The 19383-nt window shown below is 40.5% G+C and overlaps 1 protein-coding gene and 1 long non-coding RNA gene across 3 annotated transcripts in view; one reads left to right on the plus strand and one right to left on the minus strand.

The window, feature by feature from the left end:
• The window catches only part of LOC124157717, a 222480-nt gene that overhangs the window by 142283 nt on the left and 60814 nt on the right, over positions 1 to 19383 (minus strand). The window lies entirely within an intron of this gene.
• LOC124157716 (protein decapentaplegic) overlaps positions 1 to 19383 on the plus strand; it is a 67330-nt gene that overhangs the window by 39833 nt on the left and 8114 nt on the right. Inside the window, exons 1-2 of one of the 2 annotated variants that reach the window (XM_046532689.1) lie at positions 7047 to 7688; positions 12894 to 13280. In XM_046532689.1, coding sequence (XP_046388645.1) covers positions 12908 to 13280 — 373 coding nt within the window. In that variant the 5' untranslated portion in view covers positions 7047 to 7688; positions 12894 to 12907. Of the gene's footprint in view, positions 1 to 7046; positions 7689 to 12893; positions 13281 to 19383 lie in introns of those variants that run through there. The other variant, XM_046532690.1, reaches the window with a different exon arrangement.

A 19383-nucleotide genomic window follows, 5' to 3' on the forward strand; every position in this document is an offset into this window, starting at 1 on the left:
CTAAGGTAAATACCATCGCAGTTAATGAAGTCGATCGTCTATGTGCACTTTATGCGCATGCGAGCAAATATATGAATACCAAAATAAGAAATTCTCTACGAAATAATAATAATTATTCAACTGGATAAGGACAGATGATTTTACCTCACCGACTCTATTTTGTATTTATATTTCTAGAAAGAGAAGTTTGAAACTCAAGTAATAGAAGCAGCAGCGTAAATGGAATAGATTTAGGCATTAATCTCCTTCCCAATAAAATAATAAATACTGGTATAAATTGATGAAAAAGATAACGGATTATAAAAAAATATTTACCCAATTGTCCCTTTTCATTAGATTTGAAGAGAGAATTTGCTTTCGCAATCAAAGGTAAATACTTTTTAATATAAATGACAGACAATTATACAGTTAGAAATCTCCAGTGCGAACACTAGCATAGCGCTGATTTTCACGGTTAAGTGCGAATTAAAAACTTCGGCATATTAATTTAGCTATCAGTAAATATATTTGCTTGTTTCACTGTTCGCGTACTTCCTTATCCCTACTCCTGAATATGAAATGTTCATAAGAGAATATTGTACGCAAAGTAGTTCAAACGTTAAATTTTAAATCATAACCTTTCTTATTACCGATATTCCATGCATGGAAATTAGTCACATCGGTCATGGTTACATTATGGTTACACCATAGCCTGTGGTTTCCAACGAAAAATGAGAAAGTCCCCGCAAATCAACCCTTTAAAAGGAAATGCGCTAAATAATGCACAGTGAGGAACCGTCAACTTCATAACAATTAATTTCGCGTGATGACAGGGAAGTCTAGAGAGTCATTAGAAATTCATGGAAATATACTTTCGCTCTGGATTACTGAGGACGTCTTTCGCTGGAACCACACATGATTACCACTTTCTTCGAAGCAAAGGGAAATTTTCTCCTGACCCTGGACCTATTAACTGTTCCTGGAAATCTTACATTTTCTTTACTCATCCCTCAAAGTTAATGTCATGAAAGGAAAGCCCAGACTCGGGTTAAAAAATTAAATGTCAGAAAAAGATAGCTAATATAGAATATGCTTAGTAGCACATAAACAAAAAAGTTGCTCCTTATAGCTAAATTTTCATCGGTTTTCATCTCACTTATAATGTTTATTAATGTATGCAAACGAGTTTATTTTTGTAATAATGCTTTTATTGGCACTCGAATTCTTTGAAATTTTCAGTAAAACCTCTTTAAATCTGTTTTATATGACACAGGACCAAAACTCGAGAATGGAAAAAAGTATGTCAAATTTACCCAGTGTACCATTGTATGGTCTATGTTTTTTCTCAAATGGGCTAAAAAAATCTTGTCCTGGAAGCAATGGCTCCGGATGCCACTCTCCTAAACCACTGCAAGACAGACAGATCCCTTCTTTAAGGGGAACTTAAATGAAGATCATCAACCATACGGTGAAGTTAAGGGTATCCCCATGAAAGTAAACGAATAACTTATGCAAACATCCTAGCATTAGTAAATGCGACAGAGAAGTGTGTATAGGGAGCCCACGGGCATTTTGCTCAAATCCTGGCGATTTTTTAAAAGGAACCTAATTCAATACCACATCATTTGATTCTGCATCGAATCTTCCCCATCTTCTTCCCTCCCTCTCTCATCACACTCCCCCACCCAACTTCTCCTCCAATCTCCTCCTCCTCCATTTCCTTCGCCGGTTCCTCAGCCCGTCCTACGTATCACGTGACCAAAATTCCACACCTGCGCAGTGGAATCTACGCGAAGGGCAATGAGCAACTTGGTCAAAGGTCGAGGAGCCGTGGCCGGAGGGATGGGATAGTGAGCGCGGGAGGGGAAGCAGTAGTAGGGAGTAGGGAAAAAGGCGTACACGCACAGCCTGCCTATCGCCTTTTCACTTCTTAGGACCACTTACTCAATTCGCCCGCTCCGCCGTCTCCCACAGGCGCGCATCCTATTTCGCACCTGCCAAGAGCTGTCGCAACTTAACCCGTAGTGGCGACGGAATAACACACAAGAATCCATCCAATAGCGCGTAAGTGCTGCAAAAGTACCACGCGCCAAGGGATCTGCAGCGTCCTACTGTGTCCACTGATAACTCGACTGGGGTCAGCTAAGGTTGTATCGAGCATCGTAAAATCGAGAATTTGGGCTCTTACACATTCAAATTGACGAAAGTAGCCATTTAATTATCACCAAATTTCTCTTCATTCACCGATAATATTGACCAAATTCTGTTTTGGAAGCGTTATCACCTGCTGTTTGACCGTATCTTTACCGAACGAACGAATTGATATTGTTCTGTCTTCTTCAAATATTCTTCAATCACTTCTTACAGCAGAATATAATAAGTTGGTGCATTTTTATTAAGATGGTATTTAATATGATTTGTATTAATTGCTAAATACATGGCGCTATTCTGAGTTGGCCAGCTTGTAAATTTACCATCTACTGATAACCCACGCTCAAAACAGTGTAGATGAGTTTTCCGGGATTCAGACAAAATTTATAATGCCTATCAGTATTTGATACTTCCAAATATTTAATTCCTAACGTCATTCCTATCTCTATCGCGTTGGTTTTATTTATTTATCTAAGGAGTTGCTCACATACAGCCTTTCTGCCAATTTATAGTGACGCGGTAACAAACATTTTCGTTTTCTTTCCAGCCGAAGAAAGAGTACTGCTTTGATCATGTATAGCCATTTTCAAGTCTACCTTCAATGAAGACAGAACGACGTATTTCTTGAACAATACCTTCGTATAAAGGTTTAAAAAGACTTTCATTGCGTCGTATCTGAGAATGAAGGTTCCCTTAGAGCAGATAAATAGTAAAATTCACAGATTAATACTGCCGAGACGCAGATTACGCCGTTTCAGTTAATGAAATTTTAAATATAATTGCTGTTGGCCTAGAAATTCAAACACTTTTTGATTTATTTTTCCATTAGAAATAGAGACCAACGCAACACTTAGTGAAAAAATGATATGACACAGCACGAAAAAATGCAAAGTCTACGGGAGAATTTGACTTAAATATTTGGAAAAGAATCGCTGGAATGCCCGAATGCTTTTAATTTCAGTAGCAATGGAACCCTTCATTTGAAAACTAGACATCATTGGTTGCTAAAAGAAATCGTATGCAGCATGAACACCATTTGACTTGGGAGAATTATTTTCATAATATAAAACTAATTTCATACGAGCATATTCGATTTATATTGGATGAATCATTCTATTCCATGAATATGGAGAGAGCCTAGAAAAATGTCTTGGATGCTGGAAGAGCAGTAATAAATAATTAAGTTCTTCAGGTGGGCCTCTTACAGGGAAAGCGTCAACTTGCTGAGGTCCCGATAACGTCCGAGAAGCACTCTGAGTCTTCCATTCCAAATACAAGCTCTTACGAAGGAGTGTCATTCCTTCCATAGGCCAACCGCACGGCCACTCCTGTAAAAATCCGCTTGTTTCACCGGACGTCCATTAATTTCTCTCCTCTGGTCGAGAAGGGGAGGAGAGCGAGAAGCTGGAGCTCAGGTGACATTGGTCGGCCCTTAGTGAAGGTCGAGGGCTGTCCAGAGTGAACCTTAAAGCTGAATTTCAATGGGGGACGGACGTATAAGGGATTTTTTCATAGGGGACATTGTCGCTGTGGAACATGTTATTTCCTTCAAGAAATTCTCTAGTCTTAACCAACTTGTCCTGCAGTAATTGCATCCATTATTCAGAATTGAATGAAGGGGGAACAAATATTTTCGCTATAGCCCCTATTATTTCTGATTTGTTGGTGAATTGATTTTAAGTTTCAAAGGATGCACTTACAGATATGTACTGTAACGAATTACGTCTCCCTAAGTCTTTCGATTGCTTAGGTATGAAGTTTCAGTATATTATTGATCCCAATACGAGATTTCCGACCCTTAGCCATCGGCAAGCACCACAATACCTTGAAAGTGCTCGCATCAAATCTGAAGTGAGGGTAAATATTAAGGAGTGAGTTATTGCATTTTTCATCGTAGTGATAACTTTATGCGAATGAGATAATGACAAGCAATTACAAGATATATTTGATAATGGCCGTATTTAACCTATTATTATCAGTGAAGATAATCTGTAGATCCTCAGGATAAATTGTAGTAAGAACTTTGAAGGTATTCTTAAATTTCCAATAGCATTTCTTTGAAACCCCAAGTAAAGTTTGAAATGCCCTCAAGCTTTATGCATTGATTTCGATCCACTCCATCTATGGACTCTAGCGATTCGTAAATTCTCAATGAGTTCAGCAACGAAATGAAATGTAAATCTCTCTCTTTCTATCTTCCCTAATGAATGTTGAGGACATTCAAACCCAAGATACTCACTGTTTGCCACTAGAAGGAGTGGTTACGTCCGTAAATGGCCACATAATGACACGCAGCGAAGTAAAAACATTAACAACTCCATAGATATTTATTGACACAGAAGATAAATATAATTCACAAGCATTAGATGAGTCCAAATGTCTTTCTTAGTATAAGGTGAAGCAGCATTTCCTCCTACTGCGTGTTTTCAACAATATCATATATTTAAATAGAATCAGGAAATAGTTCATGCAAAGTAACCCAGTCAATAAAAGTTTATGTGCGTACTGAGACCTAGAACTTTACGATTAAATGTAGGTAAAGGAGTAAAAAATGTAAAGAAAAAGTCAGCCGATTCGATTCCAAGGATAGATTCGTTATTTTACGATGCCATCTGCTCAGCTTATACATTTCACCCAGGACAAATGTGACAACCCTCGAGACTTAACATGCATGGAAATCAGCGCTTGAACTTATCGCTTTACACATTGCCTCCAACCCGTAAGAGAGAGTTTCGATCCTTTCATTTAGCCATGTTGGTAGGCGCGGAAGTAGTAGGATCTTGAATGATTAAACATGGCAATAATCCACAATACTTTATTTTTTAATCTTTCCGCACAATTTCATTTTGCTTACTCGTTTTGACATTATTTACTATCAATAGAACGCACTTTTTAGATGTGGCCTAATTTGTCGAAGTTACTCCTACTGCGAGTTTGAAACTTAATCACGACAATAGAACAAGAAAATATTTTATTCGAAATACCACCGTCAAAGTCACCGTCTGATGAGGATGCGTTAATAACATTGAATCAGGTAAGAAAAACACAATTTTGTGGAAAATTATCAATGCATATAATTCGTATGCTTGGCTACAGAACTGATGGGATTCTGGAGGAGTGTGGCAAGGTGGCACGGGCATTTCTGCATTAGAAGTTTGAGGAAGGGAAGTTTTGGGACAAAAATATTGGAAAGGGGGTGTAGTGAATGAGATAGCGCCAAGTGGAGCATCACCCGGGTGCCGGCGTCATTCTGAAGCCAGCTTCCGCGTGGGAAGAAGGCGGCCTGTGACGAGACACGGCGATGTGGCCTTTGGCCGTACCCGCGCCTACGACCGCTCAGCTGAGGCGCGTACATACGCGGTCCACGCAACATGCGTGATCGGCCCCACGATCGTCACTACAAGCCATCGACTGCCAGCCGTTCCAACAAGAGGCGTGTCTCCGGCGTAAATAAATGGGCCGGGGGATCAGTCGCCGATCGTGAGCCGAAAGGAGATTGAGGTGCTGACATACGGTCGGAGCGAGCGCACAGAGATTCTCGCATACGAAGGACCAGGCCTGGGAAATCGACTACGGAGAGATGCGAGACGTCATCACCAGATATCCTCGTGTAGGCTTCTGTGGACTGATAAGTGTGACGATTTATTTCTTACAGGCTCTGATCTCTTTCATTTAATTTTCCTGGACGTCAGAATTGACAGCCGTTTGCAGTTGACTTCTTCAGGTCCCTGAATATATACAAGACGTGCATGCAACTGCATATCCTATTCCTTAGCATGCAGAAGTCAATAACAACGCTTACGGACTGTCGTCCAAGAAGAAGGACAAACGCGGAATTAAACCACCAAGAAATACATCACTACACGCTTATACCATCCACTCATGAGCCTATTGCAACGCTCGATTCTTTCATCGTCTGATTCTGTATTTACCTTGTACCACATTTCTCAACCGTATTAATTTGATACCTATAACATTATTACTGGTGCATTAAGGCCAATTATGAGTCCAATTTTGTTGACGCTTTCTAGCAATACCTTCTCTTTGGCTTTTCTTCCACTGTCCAAACACCTCTTCCTTTACCTAACCACTTAATCTTTTGATGAAAACCATGTGATATACTGAGTGCAGTACTGCAGAATAAATAGCGATTCCCCGAAGGTAATTTATCTCGGAGTAGCTTTACCATAGTCAGAAGAAAAGTACCTGGTTCATCTCCGGGTGATGTCTCTGATCTTTCCACCCGGGATCTTCTCCCTATCTCTCACCTCTACACGCGAAGAGGCTGTGAGCAACAATGTAAGGAATTTAGGTGCGAAATGAGAGAAACAGTCGAAGGGAGGAGTGGAAAGACAAACACTGCCGCCGAGGGATGATGAGATGGATGAAAAACGAGGAGGGGGGCTATATGAGGGCCCGGGACGGCCCGATGGGGGTGGCCCACAGCGAAGAGTGCAAGAGAGGAGGAGGAGTTGAGGGATATGAAGTAGTAAAAGGGAGAACGGAAGATGTGGAGTCCGGTGGTGGAGGTGAACGCAGGGAGGAAGCTACCAACCGAACCACAAACACAACGGAGAGAGAGGTTGGCAAGAAACTGGTTGCTGCTTGGTGGAGACAAGAGAGAGGTACAAAGAGAGAGAAAGGGTGTGAGTAGTGAGGGGGAGGAAGGTGGGAGGGGAGTTGTTCGGGAAGGAGGATGGGGGGGGGGGGAGGGTTAAGGAGAGGATCTGTTGTGAGCTTTCTCTGCTGAGCCGAATGGCGTTACGGGGTGTGCATTGAGGGAGTAGCCGAAGGGAGGGGAGGAGGAGTAGGGGGCGCAGGGGTGGGAAAGAGAGAGGAGGGGGGGTGGCTGTGGAGGGGAATGAAGCGGGAGGGGGGAAGGAGATAACCCTGTGGGTCGAAGGGGATAGAGAGGACCGACCAGACTGCACGGAACCAGTGCACGTGCGCCATCGCGACGTGATAATAGTGCGTGAACGTTTCAGTGTGCTTTGCGATCGCATTACCGATCGTTGTGCCGTGTTTGGTGCTTTGGTGAGAACTGCCTTTCGGGGCGCAAGAAAAGGATACACATTTTGTTATTTAGGAGTATAAGGATTACTTTCGACCGAAATTTCACGCGGATCACAAAAGGAGAGCGTGTTACTGTTTCTTTCCCACACGATCCATCCTCCCGAACCTCCGGTTGTTGTTTGTTCTCCGCTGCTGGATGGGCTAGAATGGGCGTTACGAGACCTTCCGGGCGTCGAGGGCGGCGTCCCATCTTGTGGCAGTGATAATTATTTTTGTTTCTTCCTCTCCCGAATGTCCTCATATCCCCCGAACACGACCGTCCCCTGTTGAGGGAGATTGTCTCGAATTAAGGTCAGAGGTCAGAATGTGTCCTTTGACGCTACTCCGAAAGGGGACTCAAGAGGAATACACCCCAGTGTCCGTGCTCAAAGGATTTGCACATGAGAACGTTCCCACTTTGGATTTACCCTTCCACCGTCTTGGGATTGTGCATCGTCGACGCTTGGTGAACTGACGGGATAAAACGTGCTTTGGATTATCTATAGGTAAGACAAGTTCTCCGGGAAAAAGACGTGATCGACTCCATAAAACGCGAGTTTGTTGGTAAATACGTGAGTGAGTGAGGGCCGGGGGTGAGTTTAGGGGGGGCGACGGGATATGTTTTGGTGCCCGAGTGTAGGGGAGAGGATTAATTCTGCGCAGGTGTGTTGTGAGATGTTTCCTAGGCGATAGCTCGTTTTCCGAGAGTGCGCGCGAGACGCCGAGGGCGAGTAGCGGTGATCCTTCGCCCATCGACGGGGCTTGCCCGCCGGCGAACCAATCCAAACACGTCCGGCCCCCTCCGGAGGACTTCGGCCGGCTTCACCGGGAGGATCACGCTGGCCCGCCGGGGCAGTGAAGACCCATGACTACCCGTCATTCTCGTGGGCGACGGAACCTCGTTCTCCGGGGTTAAAACCCCACAGCGCGACCCGTTCTTTCTCCCGACCCGAAACCGCGGCATTAATTTAAAGCGACGCCCATTAACGCGTCTTTCCAATCGTCCTTATTCTGCGCGTCCTCTGGTTAGGAGAAAGGGGTGGTGTAGCGGTTGATGCCGTTTGTGCCAAACAAGCAGCCGTTAACTTTTCGCTTCTTCCGTTTCCGCTCCGCTTTTGAGCGTCTATCTACTGTGCGGGTTTGATAAAAGGGGAGAGGATGGCTTTTTATCAATGACTCCCCACTTTTTATGTTTTTTTTTTCGAGCGGATACTCATTCTCTGTTTTTGAACCATGCGCCCCGCGCTCTCACCCATTGATAGCTGCTGTCCTTGTGCTCATTAAACTTTCAGTTTTGTTGTCCGCGGTTACAGTTCAGCGGATTTCTTGCACGTGATAGAACTAAAATGAGATGTCTGAAGTACGCAACCAGTGATCTCTGTAGCTATGGGGAAGATGATGACATTCGAACATTTCCTGGATTTTCTAAAATGTTAGATTGATTGCGACGGCCGTTTTAGTTTTAGATGAAGTGATTTCCATTCCTCGTTCTCCGCTTGGTCGGCGAGGCAATTCGGAGGAAAATATATCTTATAATAATAAGGGAGACATCGTGGCAATTTTCCATTCCATTTTTACTAAAACTAGCAGTTTCGACGTGTCTTACGTCTCAATCAAGAGAAATCAGCAGGAGGAGACAAACCCTTGAGAATAACGAGAGAAAAGGCGATACTGGTCGTTTAAAAAAACATCGACAGGAAAATTGCTACGTTGTATCTCTGATTATTATATGCTTTACATGCCATACGCTAAACTCAATTCTATACTGAATTTCTATTCTCATAAATAAAATTCAAGGATTCAATGTTGCCATGGTGTTTTTTCCAGGATATATATTACAAATAAAAATGACGACGAATGTATTATATTTGAAGAGTAATGCGCATATTAGTTTATCTGTGGTTGATTTCATATTTACATTTCAGGATATTAAATTGCTCATCTGACGAAAAAAGTAGAGAAAATAATTTTTTTAAACGTAGTGCCGCATATTAGACAAATTAAATATTTTCATCGTCATGAAAAATCACCAATATGCAGCATGCAAGAGGACCGCCACATGCACACCACACGGTCATAGAAATATTACGCACACTAGAAAAATATACATGCTTATTCATAAAGATAACTTGCTAATGGTTAGTAATTCCTTGAGCAAATTCAAAAGTAGTGTCTTTTCTGAAGAAGTTGACCATATCTTGCGGACGCCAACATACTACGGAAGATCAGATCATATAAATAAAATAAGAAAGATAGATTGTAGAACAGACAGATTCAGAATGTCATTTTTTCCTCGATCAATAAGAGATTTTAACAGAACTCATAAATAGATTACATGACTTGTGGTGTAGCTAACTAACCTATGTAAAACTTAATGCATGTTTCTTAATTTTATTATTATTTTTAACAGCATAAAGTAGTATACTTTGTTAGTATGCGTGACGTTTTGTGGACCGTGTGGTGTGCATGTTGGAGTCCAATTGCATGCTGCATTCTGGTGATTGATCACCCCCTGCCAAACACCCTAGAGGTGGCTCGCAGGGTATTATGTAGATGTAGATTAGATTGCATGACTAGACAGCAATAGCGATGAAAGTGAAAAATTGTGCAGGCATAATTGTACGGTCAAGTGACGGCAGATGCAATTTAAACGCGAACCAAGAGATGATGACGTAAATCGTGGTCAAAACGTTGCTATTAATTGATTCTTCCTAAAATATCTAAGTATATTAATGACCAAAGGTTAATTAAAACATGGACAAGAAATTTCTAATTATGTAGTAAAGAAAGAAATCACTTGCCCAAAAAAGATATAAATATATTCCGACATAATCTTACGGCACTGAGGAAACCCCGAATTACATAAGCATGAGAAAAAAGAAACACTGGCGTAACATCGTAGGTAAATAAAATCCGATTTTTTTCAATCTACCAAGAGCTTTATATTGGAGGCATCTTAATAATAAGTATAAATTACTCCTTGAAAGTTTTCGAAAAATTCCGAAATGGCAACTTTTTCGGCATTGACATTATAATTGCTTTATACCTTCGATAAAAAAATACTGCTGTCAATTAAAGTTAGACCATTGCTATCATAGGATGCTTCTCGAGTTTTCATTCTCTTTGTAGAGAAATCAGGATATTTGAAAACATTAACTATCGTAAATGAAGAGGGCAGGAAAAAACCGGTTCAATGTAACTTAAGACTGAGTGCGGGTCCAAGGGATTGAGTAGTAAGGAAGCGGGAGTCAATACCTGTCCGTGCCATCGCCGCTTTATATGTATTTTCTATTTTCATCAGCATCATGTTGTCGTATTATGAAATGTCTCGGTATCAAAGGTTAATTTGGTTACCCCTAACACTTGTGCTGATGATTTCGTCTGTGAGTGAATCTGAACTTAATTATTATGTATTGATTTTAGCGTTGGCATTCCATTTTAATGAGATTCCAAGATTAAAAATGGATCTTTCTCCTACAGGGATCTACATCCACTAAAGCGCCTGTAGCATTGAAATTTGTACTAATAATGTATAGCTCCAAATATTCTTTCTCACAAAACTATTGTTCTATTCTTCCGCGTGTCCTATATTATTTATTATTACCATTTTTTTTACAATGAAGGACAATGGAATTAAAGTAACTAATAAATATTTTCAATCCTCGTGCATGGTAACTTCTGCGTCAAGCTTCCTGCGTTGTGTTATTAAAGTATTTACGTAAAATAATATAAAAGACTTCTTTTATTGCATTCTGGGAGTAACCTCTGCCCAGGAATTTCAGCAGGACAGGTAATTTAAAGAGTGTAACGACAGCATCCGCTTCATTGACAACTTTAGTACTATTTCAAAGAGCTATGCGGAAACGCTTTTACTGATATGCTATTTTAGGGGTGACTGCACGCTGATTACGCATTTATTCAAATACGGATTGATCACTGGAAGTCTTAAGGCCTCGACTAAAAATGAATGAGATAATGGGAATTCGGTAGATAGGCTTGATGAGCGGTAGATAGGGTAGATAGGCAGGGATTGTCAACGCTTCGTCGGCATTAGGTGCACTTACATCGATTTCATGTGCTTTTTCCACTACTCATGCCATTTGTGATTTAATTATCAGTCGATCTATGGATATTCGATAGAGGTTTATAAAATTTTTCTCATCTATTAAATATTAAATCTGAATAACTATTTTCCTGAATATCGTCCACAAAAATAAATACATTGAGCGAGTGAATTCTTTTTAGTCTTGATAACTATGATTTTAAATGAGAAACGAATTTTCAAAGTCTTTTCAGTCGATTGAGTAACCCAATGGTTAATTACAACACATTTTATAACCTGGAACTTTCTCGCAGCGATTCAATACCACACGCATATTTGAAAACCTATCTAGGATATACTGATTTCTTTGCAAATATTGACGGTGCTATTGAGAATGTCAGATGGTTTCTTAGAGCGGCCTTCGAGTGTTTCCCGCTAGTTCGAGGGAAATCTAGAAGCCTGTGATTCCTGTCCTCAATCCCGCTGAACTATTTATTGAAAAGGAAAATCGTTGACATGAGCTTGAGGTCATAAGTTCTTTCTGAATTTTTCTAGACAATATGTAAGCTATGAATCGCACTCGTAACCTACTCGTTACTTACATTTTGCAATGCGAAATTATGATTATAGAAAAATTTCCGAACTTCAAATAAGTTTTATGACCTTAGACCTTGTTCCCTAAGTTTGGCTATATGTACCGATCGCGAGTCTTAAGAAAGGCTATCTTGACAAAGGAGTAGGGAATTATTGCTCACCTAACTATCGACCACTTTCGCAAGGAAAGAGAGGGCGCTTTCCTTACTGGGCTTTGGACTAGATACTATGGATAATTTAATGTACTTAAAAAATCGTCCAAGCTCCGCAGTACACGGCACCATCAGTTTTTTCGCAAGCAACATTTTTCTCCACCCAGCGTCCCCGGGACGTGTCCACAGAATTCACCTTCATTTGAAATAACTCGCGGTAAGGTGATACGCATTATCAGCTTTTAAAAATAAATGCCCTTGGGCAATCAAGTGCATGAAATTAGCCTACTTGAATCCCATGCAGTAATGTGTATTGCCCTCTCATTCTTGGAAAATACCGCACAAAAAACCCACCTAACATGAAAATTAAAAAAAAAGTGGATGAAACCCATAATAAAGGTTTAAACTGTCTTTAAAGTATATATTGCGGGAATTGAAACTTTGGGATCAATGGAGGACCTAAACAGATGGAAATTTCGATATGACTTTATTCAAATGGCATGCCCTGAAAGCAAGGGGTCACATTCTATATCGACACTAATACAATTTCCACAGCTGTGATATCTAATTATTATTTGCTTATGAGATTAATTAACCTTAACAAAAAATTCACAATTGAATTTTACACCTGCACTAGAGACTATCTACTCCAGAATTTAGACGCTTTTTACTGCCCACAGGCTTATTAAATGGAAATAAACTATTTGTTTTTGACTCTAACGGAATATTCATACGTCTACAATCGAAAGCGGCTAGTTGAAACGTTAGTGCTGACATAGATAATTTCTTTCCCCGATTAATAATACTGTGGATAGTTCAAAACTAATTAGCGGTACTTATTGTTTACGATTCTGATCAAACAAATCTAGTTATGGAATTCGTTAGACGCCTTGGACTAACGCCTGTTTCCTTTCCACCCTTAGGAGCGTGAGCGACCATGCGCGGGTTCGACCACCTTCACCTGTCTCTCCTGCTGATGGTTCTGCTCGCCTTATTCGCCTCAACGCCGACCAACGCCAAAGACTCAACCTCGGCCCCAGCTAGCCCTGCTTCCAAGACCTCGGATCAAGTGGTCCAGGCGGTAGAGTCGAACCTGATGAAACTGTTCGGCTTCACGAGGAGACCCCGGCCGGACCGGCGGAAGATCGTCATACCGGACGCCATGGTGGAGCTGTACAATAGCCTGCAAGGCGGGCGAGACACGAGCGAAGAGGACGATGAGGACACGGAGAGACACCACTCGTCCGGTTTTCATCTCCCGGGACGACACACCGGGACTGCCAACACCATTAGGAGTTTTACTCACGTGGGTGAGTGTGCTTTTCGATATCCTTTGACTCCCTTCATATTAGTCATTGTGCGGAAGCTCGAGTTACAAGCATAACATCCGTTCCCGTAGTCATCTCCAGCTCAGCCACCGCAAAGGCATCCATGATAACTTCTGCGTAAGGAATGAATAATTCCTAAGAAGTTCTTATGATTTGACAAAACCAGCGCATGTATGTATTAAAGAACTAATTAATTATGCAAACGTTATGACTGATGACTTTGATTCACTCAGATTTAATGGACAGTTCAATTGATATTTCAAATTATTAGAAATCCTCCAATAAGAGTTTAAGTAGCTTCTCTGCACTGAGAACAGATGCACACGAATTAGGAATACTGGGGCGTAGAGGATTGTGGCGAGTAGTAATTAGGATTGTGCACATTCTATGCAGGGTAGATGCCGAATTAATTTCAAAACTACTTGAAAACTATTTGTGCATATTAAAAAAACTGTTTAGTACATAAAACCAAAAGTATTGTCCCTGAAAGTGAGATAACAATTATTTGTTGAATCTTTACGAGCAGAGAGCCAACGACGCAAAGGGTTTTCATTCCGTACTGTTCAAAACGTCGAATTTGAAGATTTAAAGAGCACAAAGAGAACAAATTATCATTATTAAAAGTAGCTAAATAAGCTAAAGAATAGTTACTATGAAAATTCCATTGATGATTCAAAAATAAAATGAAAAAGCCCGTTTTCTTAGGCTATTAACCAACTAGTTATGAGACATAATAGCTAAATCACACTATGACAGTTACGCGAAAACTTAGGAATTCTGGGTATTTTTCTGAGACCTATTTTGAGATATATCCCTACACCCTCAGCGATTTTCATACTATTCTGTGAATTTTTTATCGACATTAATTTAAAAAAATTCTATGACGCTTACACGAAGTTGGGCTATTTGGAACACGTACCAAAATGGATTCATAAGATCACAAAGATTTTTTCATTTGTATTTTCAATCGCTAATATGTGAATGGTGTCTCTCATTCTCATATTTTAGTCTGCTGATACATGCGTCGAAGATTCTGACAAGAATCATTTACAGGAGAATAGAACGAAGAGCAGAAGAGTCCCTGGATGACGACCAATTCCGATTTAGGAAAAGCAAGGTCACAAGAGAAGCAATTATGGCTCTTAGGCTGCTCATAGAGAAGAGAATGGAGAAAAACAAACCGACTTTCATAGCATTTGTCGATCTAGAGAAGGCATTTGATAACGTGTAATGGAAGTCAACGATAAGAATCCGGAAAGAATCGGAGTGCTCTACAATGATCGTCGAATTGTTCATAGTTCGTACAAAAACCAAGTAGCTGTGATCAAATGTGCACCCAACGGTGCAGAAGCAAGAATAGGAAAAGGGGAGAGACAAGTGGGTGCACTCTCCCCCATAATTTTTAATATTTACATCGAGAAAGCCATCAATGAAATCAAGAAGAAAGCTTCGGGTGTCAATATCCATGGAGAAAAAATTAGTATGCTGCGATTTGCTGACGACATAGCACTCATAGCCGAGACAGAGAAGGATTTGAAGAAGACTTTGACAAATATGGAAAGGACTATGGCCAGATATCAGCTGAAAACCAACACAAAGAAGACTAAGATATTAGTATGCAGTAAAAGAGGGGAGGATAAGACAAACGTTAACCTAGGAAAGCATAATATTGAATAGGTGAAAGAGTTTTCTTACCTGGGAAGCCGAATTACCAACGATGGACGAAGCAAGAAAGAAATAGTCAGTAGAATAGCGCAGACGAAGAGAGCTTTCCACAATAAGAAGAATTTTCTTACACCTGAGAATACAAGCATAGAAGTAAGGAAACAAGTCATCAGATGCTACGTATGGAGTATGTTTCTCTATGGAAGCGAGGCTTGGACATTGACAGCAGCGGAGAAGTCAAGGGTGGAAGTTTTCGAAATATGATGCTACCGAAGGATGAAGATAAAATGGATTGACCGAGTAAGTAATGAGGAAGTGCCAAGAAGAGTGGGAGAAAAGAGAAGCCTCCTAAAAACCTTAAGCAGAAAACGGGACAACTTAGTTGGCATGCCATATTTTGTGGCATGATGGCCTGATGAAGACAATCGTTGAAGGACAGGTGGAAGGGAAGAAGGGCAAGGGACGGCCCCGAATGAGTTACATAGGACAGGTTATAAAGGATGTAAAAGAGAAGAAATACGTCGCTATAAAAAGGTTAGCGGATACGAGAGAGGAATGGAGAGCTGCGTCAAACCAATCTTAGGATGTATGACTAATGATGATAATGATTTTAGTCTGGGATGATTTTTTCCGTAATCGCAGGACATTATGCTTGGGAAAAGATGCGAACGGGACCGCAGGATAGGAATATATAGATTTTAAAAGAAGCTACCCTGTTTGTTATTCGGAAAGTGATCGGCAATCTCGCAATAAAAGACTGAAATTTATCTCTTACTGATGTGATGTGATTCATAGCTCATATCAGATTAGTGAACAATAAATATAATTATAATTAATACCAACCAAAGCATCCCTCTTTTGATGTCTGAATCGACTTTTTTACGGATTACCTATGGCAGACGCGCCACAATAAAACCTTTCGCAACTGCCAGAGGAAGTACTGTCAGCGCTATTACAGACGAAGAGCTGATGGGCGAAAATATTACCGCAAGTCAGACACGATAGACCTTTAAAGCCGTGAGAGCTGGGAGAAAGGAGAGCACGGTGTGGCAAATGCCATGGTCATTGCAAACTAATGATGCTGTGAATCACAACCAAAGGAATTAGAGCTTCATCGCAGCTTTCATTGCGCCCAATAAATTACCCACTCGGAATGGATTCTCACCAACTAAAGGAAGTTTACGGACCTCAAAATATCGGCAAATCTGACCTCTCGGAGCACGCGTCGAGTTAGTGCTATGAGTCTCAAGAAGAAGTCCCAATCACGTACCTGCTCCCGGTAGTGGACGCATTTTAGGGCCGTGATGTTGCGTCATACGGTTACCTGTCGGAGATTAGCCATTCTTTTCCCGGAAGACTATTCCCAGACCCCCTACCTTGCTATGCCACACGACTTTCTCAACTAATTGCGGGCCTCACAATCATCTAGTATTCGTCCACACGCTCAGGAACACGGAGTATTTTGGGGTGCTCCGGTGCCTTAAGATATAATTCTTGCGTTTGAAGCCTAGGTTTAATGATTGATTAGTGGTTAGGTATTTAGACAGTTGACAAGCCTCAGAATAGTGTCGAATAATTCTAGTAGGCTAGCCTCCGTCACTTTGTGGGAGATTCCGTAATTTCTCGGCAGCATGTCGTTGACTTTCAAATACGAAAATAAATAATCCTCAGTTTGCACGACCGACTAAGGGCTAATACGGTGGCTAATCTCTGTGTATGCTCAATGAAGCAGGCTGAGAGGGGATGAAAAGTTCAAGTGGTAGATTTTGCGAGCATGGGAAATTTTCTTCTTCCCCCGAATCGGGTCTTTCTTGGGTAAATACGTGTCCGCGGTATCCTGTCGTTCACCTCTGGCACAAAGATCGAAGCATAGATAGTACTTTCCCATGATAATGAACATCATAATTCATTGCATACATCAGAAAGCGTCGAATTCGTAAGCATTTAAATGTCCTTAGGGGTTTATAACTTGCACGATTTGTTCTACTCGTCATAAAGCGCACTTATTAATTACGAGAATTGGTTTGGTGAGCAGTAAACTATGATGGTTTACATTTACATGATTTCCAGCGAGCCCCCATGAGGCGAGCGCGGACAGAGTATTTCTCCTGAATATTCACTCAGCTTCATGTAGGTGAAAACATCCGTAAAGAATGCGGTATGCGGAAACTGTAATTTAAACGTTTTAGCCTGCAGTGTAGTTAAAAACCACCGTATTATCTGTAATAATAATAAAATTCATGAAGAAAAATTAAAATGGCATATTTTTACTACTATTTACGCATTGCATAACCACTATGCAAGCAAAGAAATCGGTCATCTACACACCAGCTATAGGTCGAGCATTGGCTCTGAAAGGTATTAAAATTCGTAAAATTGGCACCTTCCACTTACTTTACTTCTAACGTAAAAGGCTCCGCATATTACTCTAGTCAATTAAAATTACTAAAGTCGATACTGACAAAATATTGCAGTCAGGTCCAAAAAAGCGAGCATGGTACATGCCATACAATTTAATACTAGCAATTTACAAATAGCTGCTTATGCTAGATCGGGACTACTCTATGTTCATCTACATGTACATAATACCATGCGAGCCATATCTAGGGTGTTTGGCAGGGGTTCCTAATGGTTCACAAATTTTATAAATGCATAATTTAGTAATGAGTAAAATTCAAAATCCACATTGAATCGAATTCCGAATTAGTCAGCACATCTCTCGGCCTTGGTAAGGCATTACGCATCACCTTACGCTGTCTAAAGATATCTCAAAATTTTATGCTTTTACATTACTTTTCTTTTAAATAAATAAGCATTACAAAGTTATAGTGACATTTAGTCTTTTTACATATGAAAGATAGCAAAATGGGCTCCAGAAATTTCGGCAAAAGTGTCAATAAAAATTCTAAGATGCTCTATACAGCTGTTTAACAATGAAAGGTGGTTGGATATGAATTGATGTACCTACAACATGTACATGAGTAGATATGAATCGTCTTTCAATTTTGATTGAGAAAATAAAAAGCATTTCTTTAGTAAGTTTGCTCGGAAAGCTTACAGCGATAAACGATTATTTGTAACTACTAAAAGTGAATTGCAGATTATCCTTTAAATTTTTTCTGGACACTGCAACCGTGAAAACGCTCTTTCTTTAAGACATCAGTTAAATAAGTAAAACATATCATAGTAAACGCGTCATTTGTATTTACCAAGTTACGCGTGCTGGAAGGAGACAAACACAATGTACTCTACAGGCCACCTACAGTGCATTTGACAGGGAGTGAGTCTTTTCTTCAAGATATGGACGTGCTCTGGATGTGAAATAATGGATTTTTCAATGCAAAATCTCTCAATCCTCTTTTCACAATCAAAGATCTGCGAAACCTTCAGCGTGACAGAGACTTATTGAGTTAGAGTTGTCACAGGCCCCGTTTTTCTAGCCTAAAGATATAAAATCATGATAACGAACTATACCACAGTTTGTACGCTAAAGATGGCCCTCACTACTGCCAATTTCACTCCGCCGTCAGGCCATTATTGCATAGATTTGCAAATTTTATCACTTGCTGGCTTTTTATGCGGGAAATTTCTTTAAGAATGTTTCCCTTCGAGCGGGCGCGAAGCTGAATTTCAACGCCATTTGTCCCGTTGTTGTGCATGTACTTCGTCGCAAACAAACTAGTGGCTGTTTACTGGGTACAAAAGCCTAAGATGAACCAATTTAAATATTCTCAAAGAAACCTCAGAGGAGGTTTCGAACGGTAACGTTGGAAGAGCTTCTAGCTAGATGTAGTACCATCAAGCAAATTTTGTTTCGTAGTCATCGTTACTAGCGATATTTTCCGTTTTGGGCAAACACAGCTATCGTCCGCTTTAGCAACACACAAGTTTGTAGATACAATTCCCAAGGAAATCATATCGATCATACTGGTAAATTTTGATTTACTAGGAATTAATACAGCGAAGTATTGAGAATTAAAATAGGAAGGGTCACTCCTTGATCAGCTTAATAATGACATTACTGATAGCTTTAACTACAAATACCTTTAAGTATGAAGCCTAATAAACAACTGCTGCCGGATTCTAGTAACTTTGCACTAAAGAATAACACTCAAGGTTATAAATTAAAAGTAAAAAAAAAATCCTTCATTATATCGATGGGAAGAAACCTGCCAAAGACCCTAGAGGTGACTCGCAGGGTATTGTGTAGATAGATATTGCAGGTTTCTCAGCAAATGAAAGTAACTAAATAACTGCCTAGTAGACTTTAATATTGAGAATGAACTTATTTGATGAGAATTTTTATTTGAATGGGGTATCCAATAACATGATGAGCATAACGTAGACCTGTCTTGGGAGATCAGCTGCGAAAAACAATGTATTTGGCAAGTGTATGGCGTTCACAAGTAAAAAGAGCAAT

Source organism: Ischnura elegans, chromosome 4 (genome assembly GCF_921293095.1).
Source record: "Ischnura elegans chromosome 4, ioIscEleg1.1, whole genome shotgun sequence".
Taxonomy (NCBI): Eukaryota; Metazoa; Arthropoda; class Insecta; order Odonata; family Coenagrionidae; genus Ischnura; species Ischnura elegans.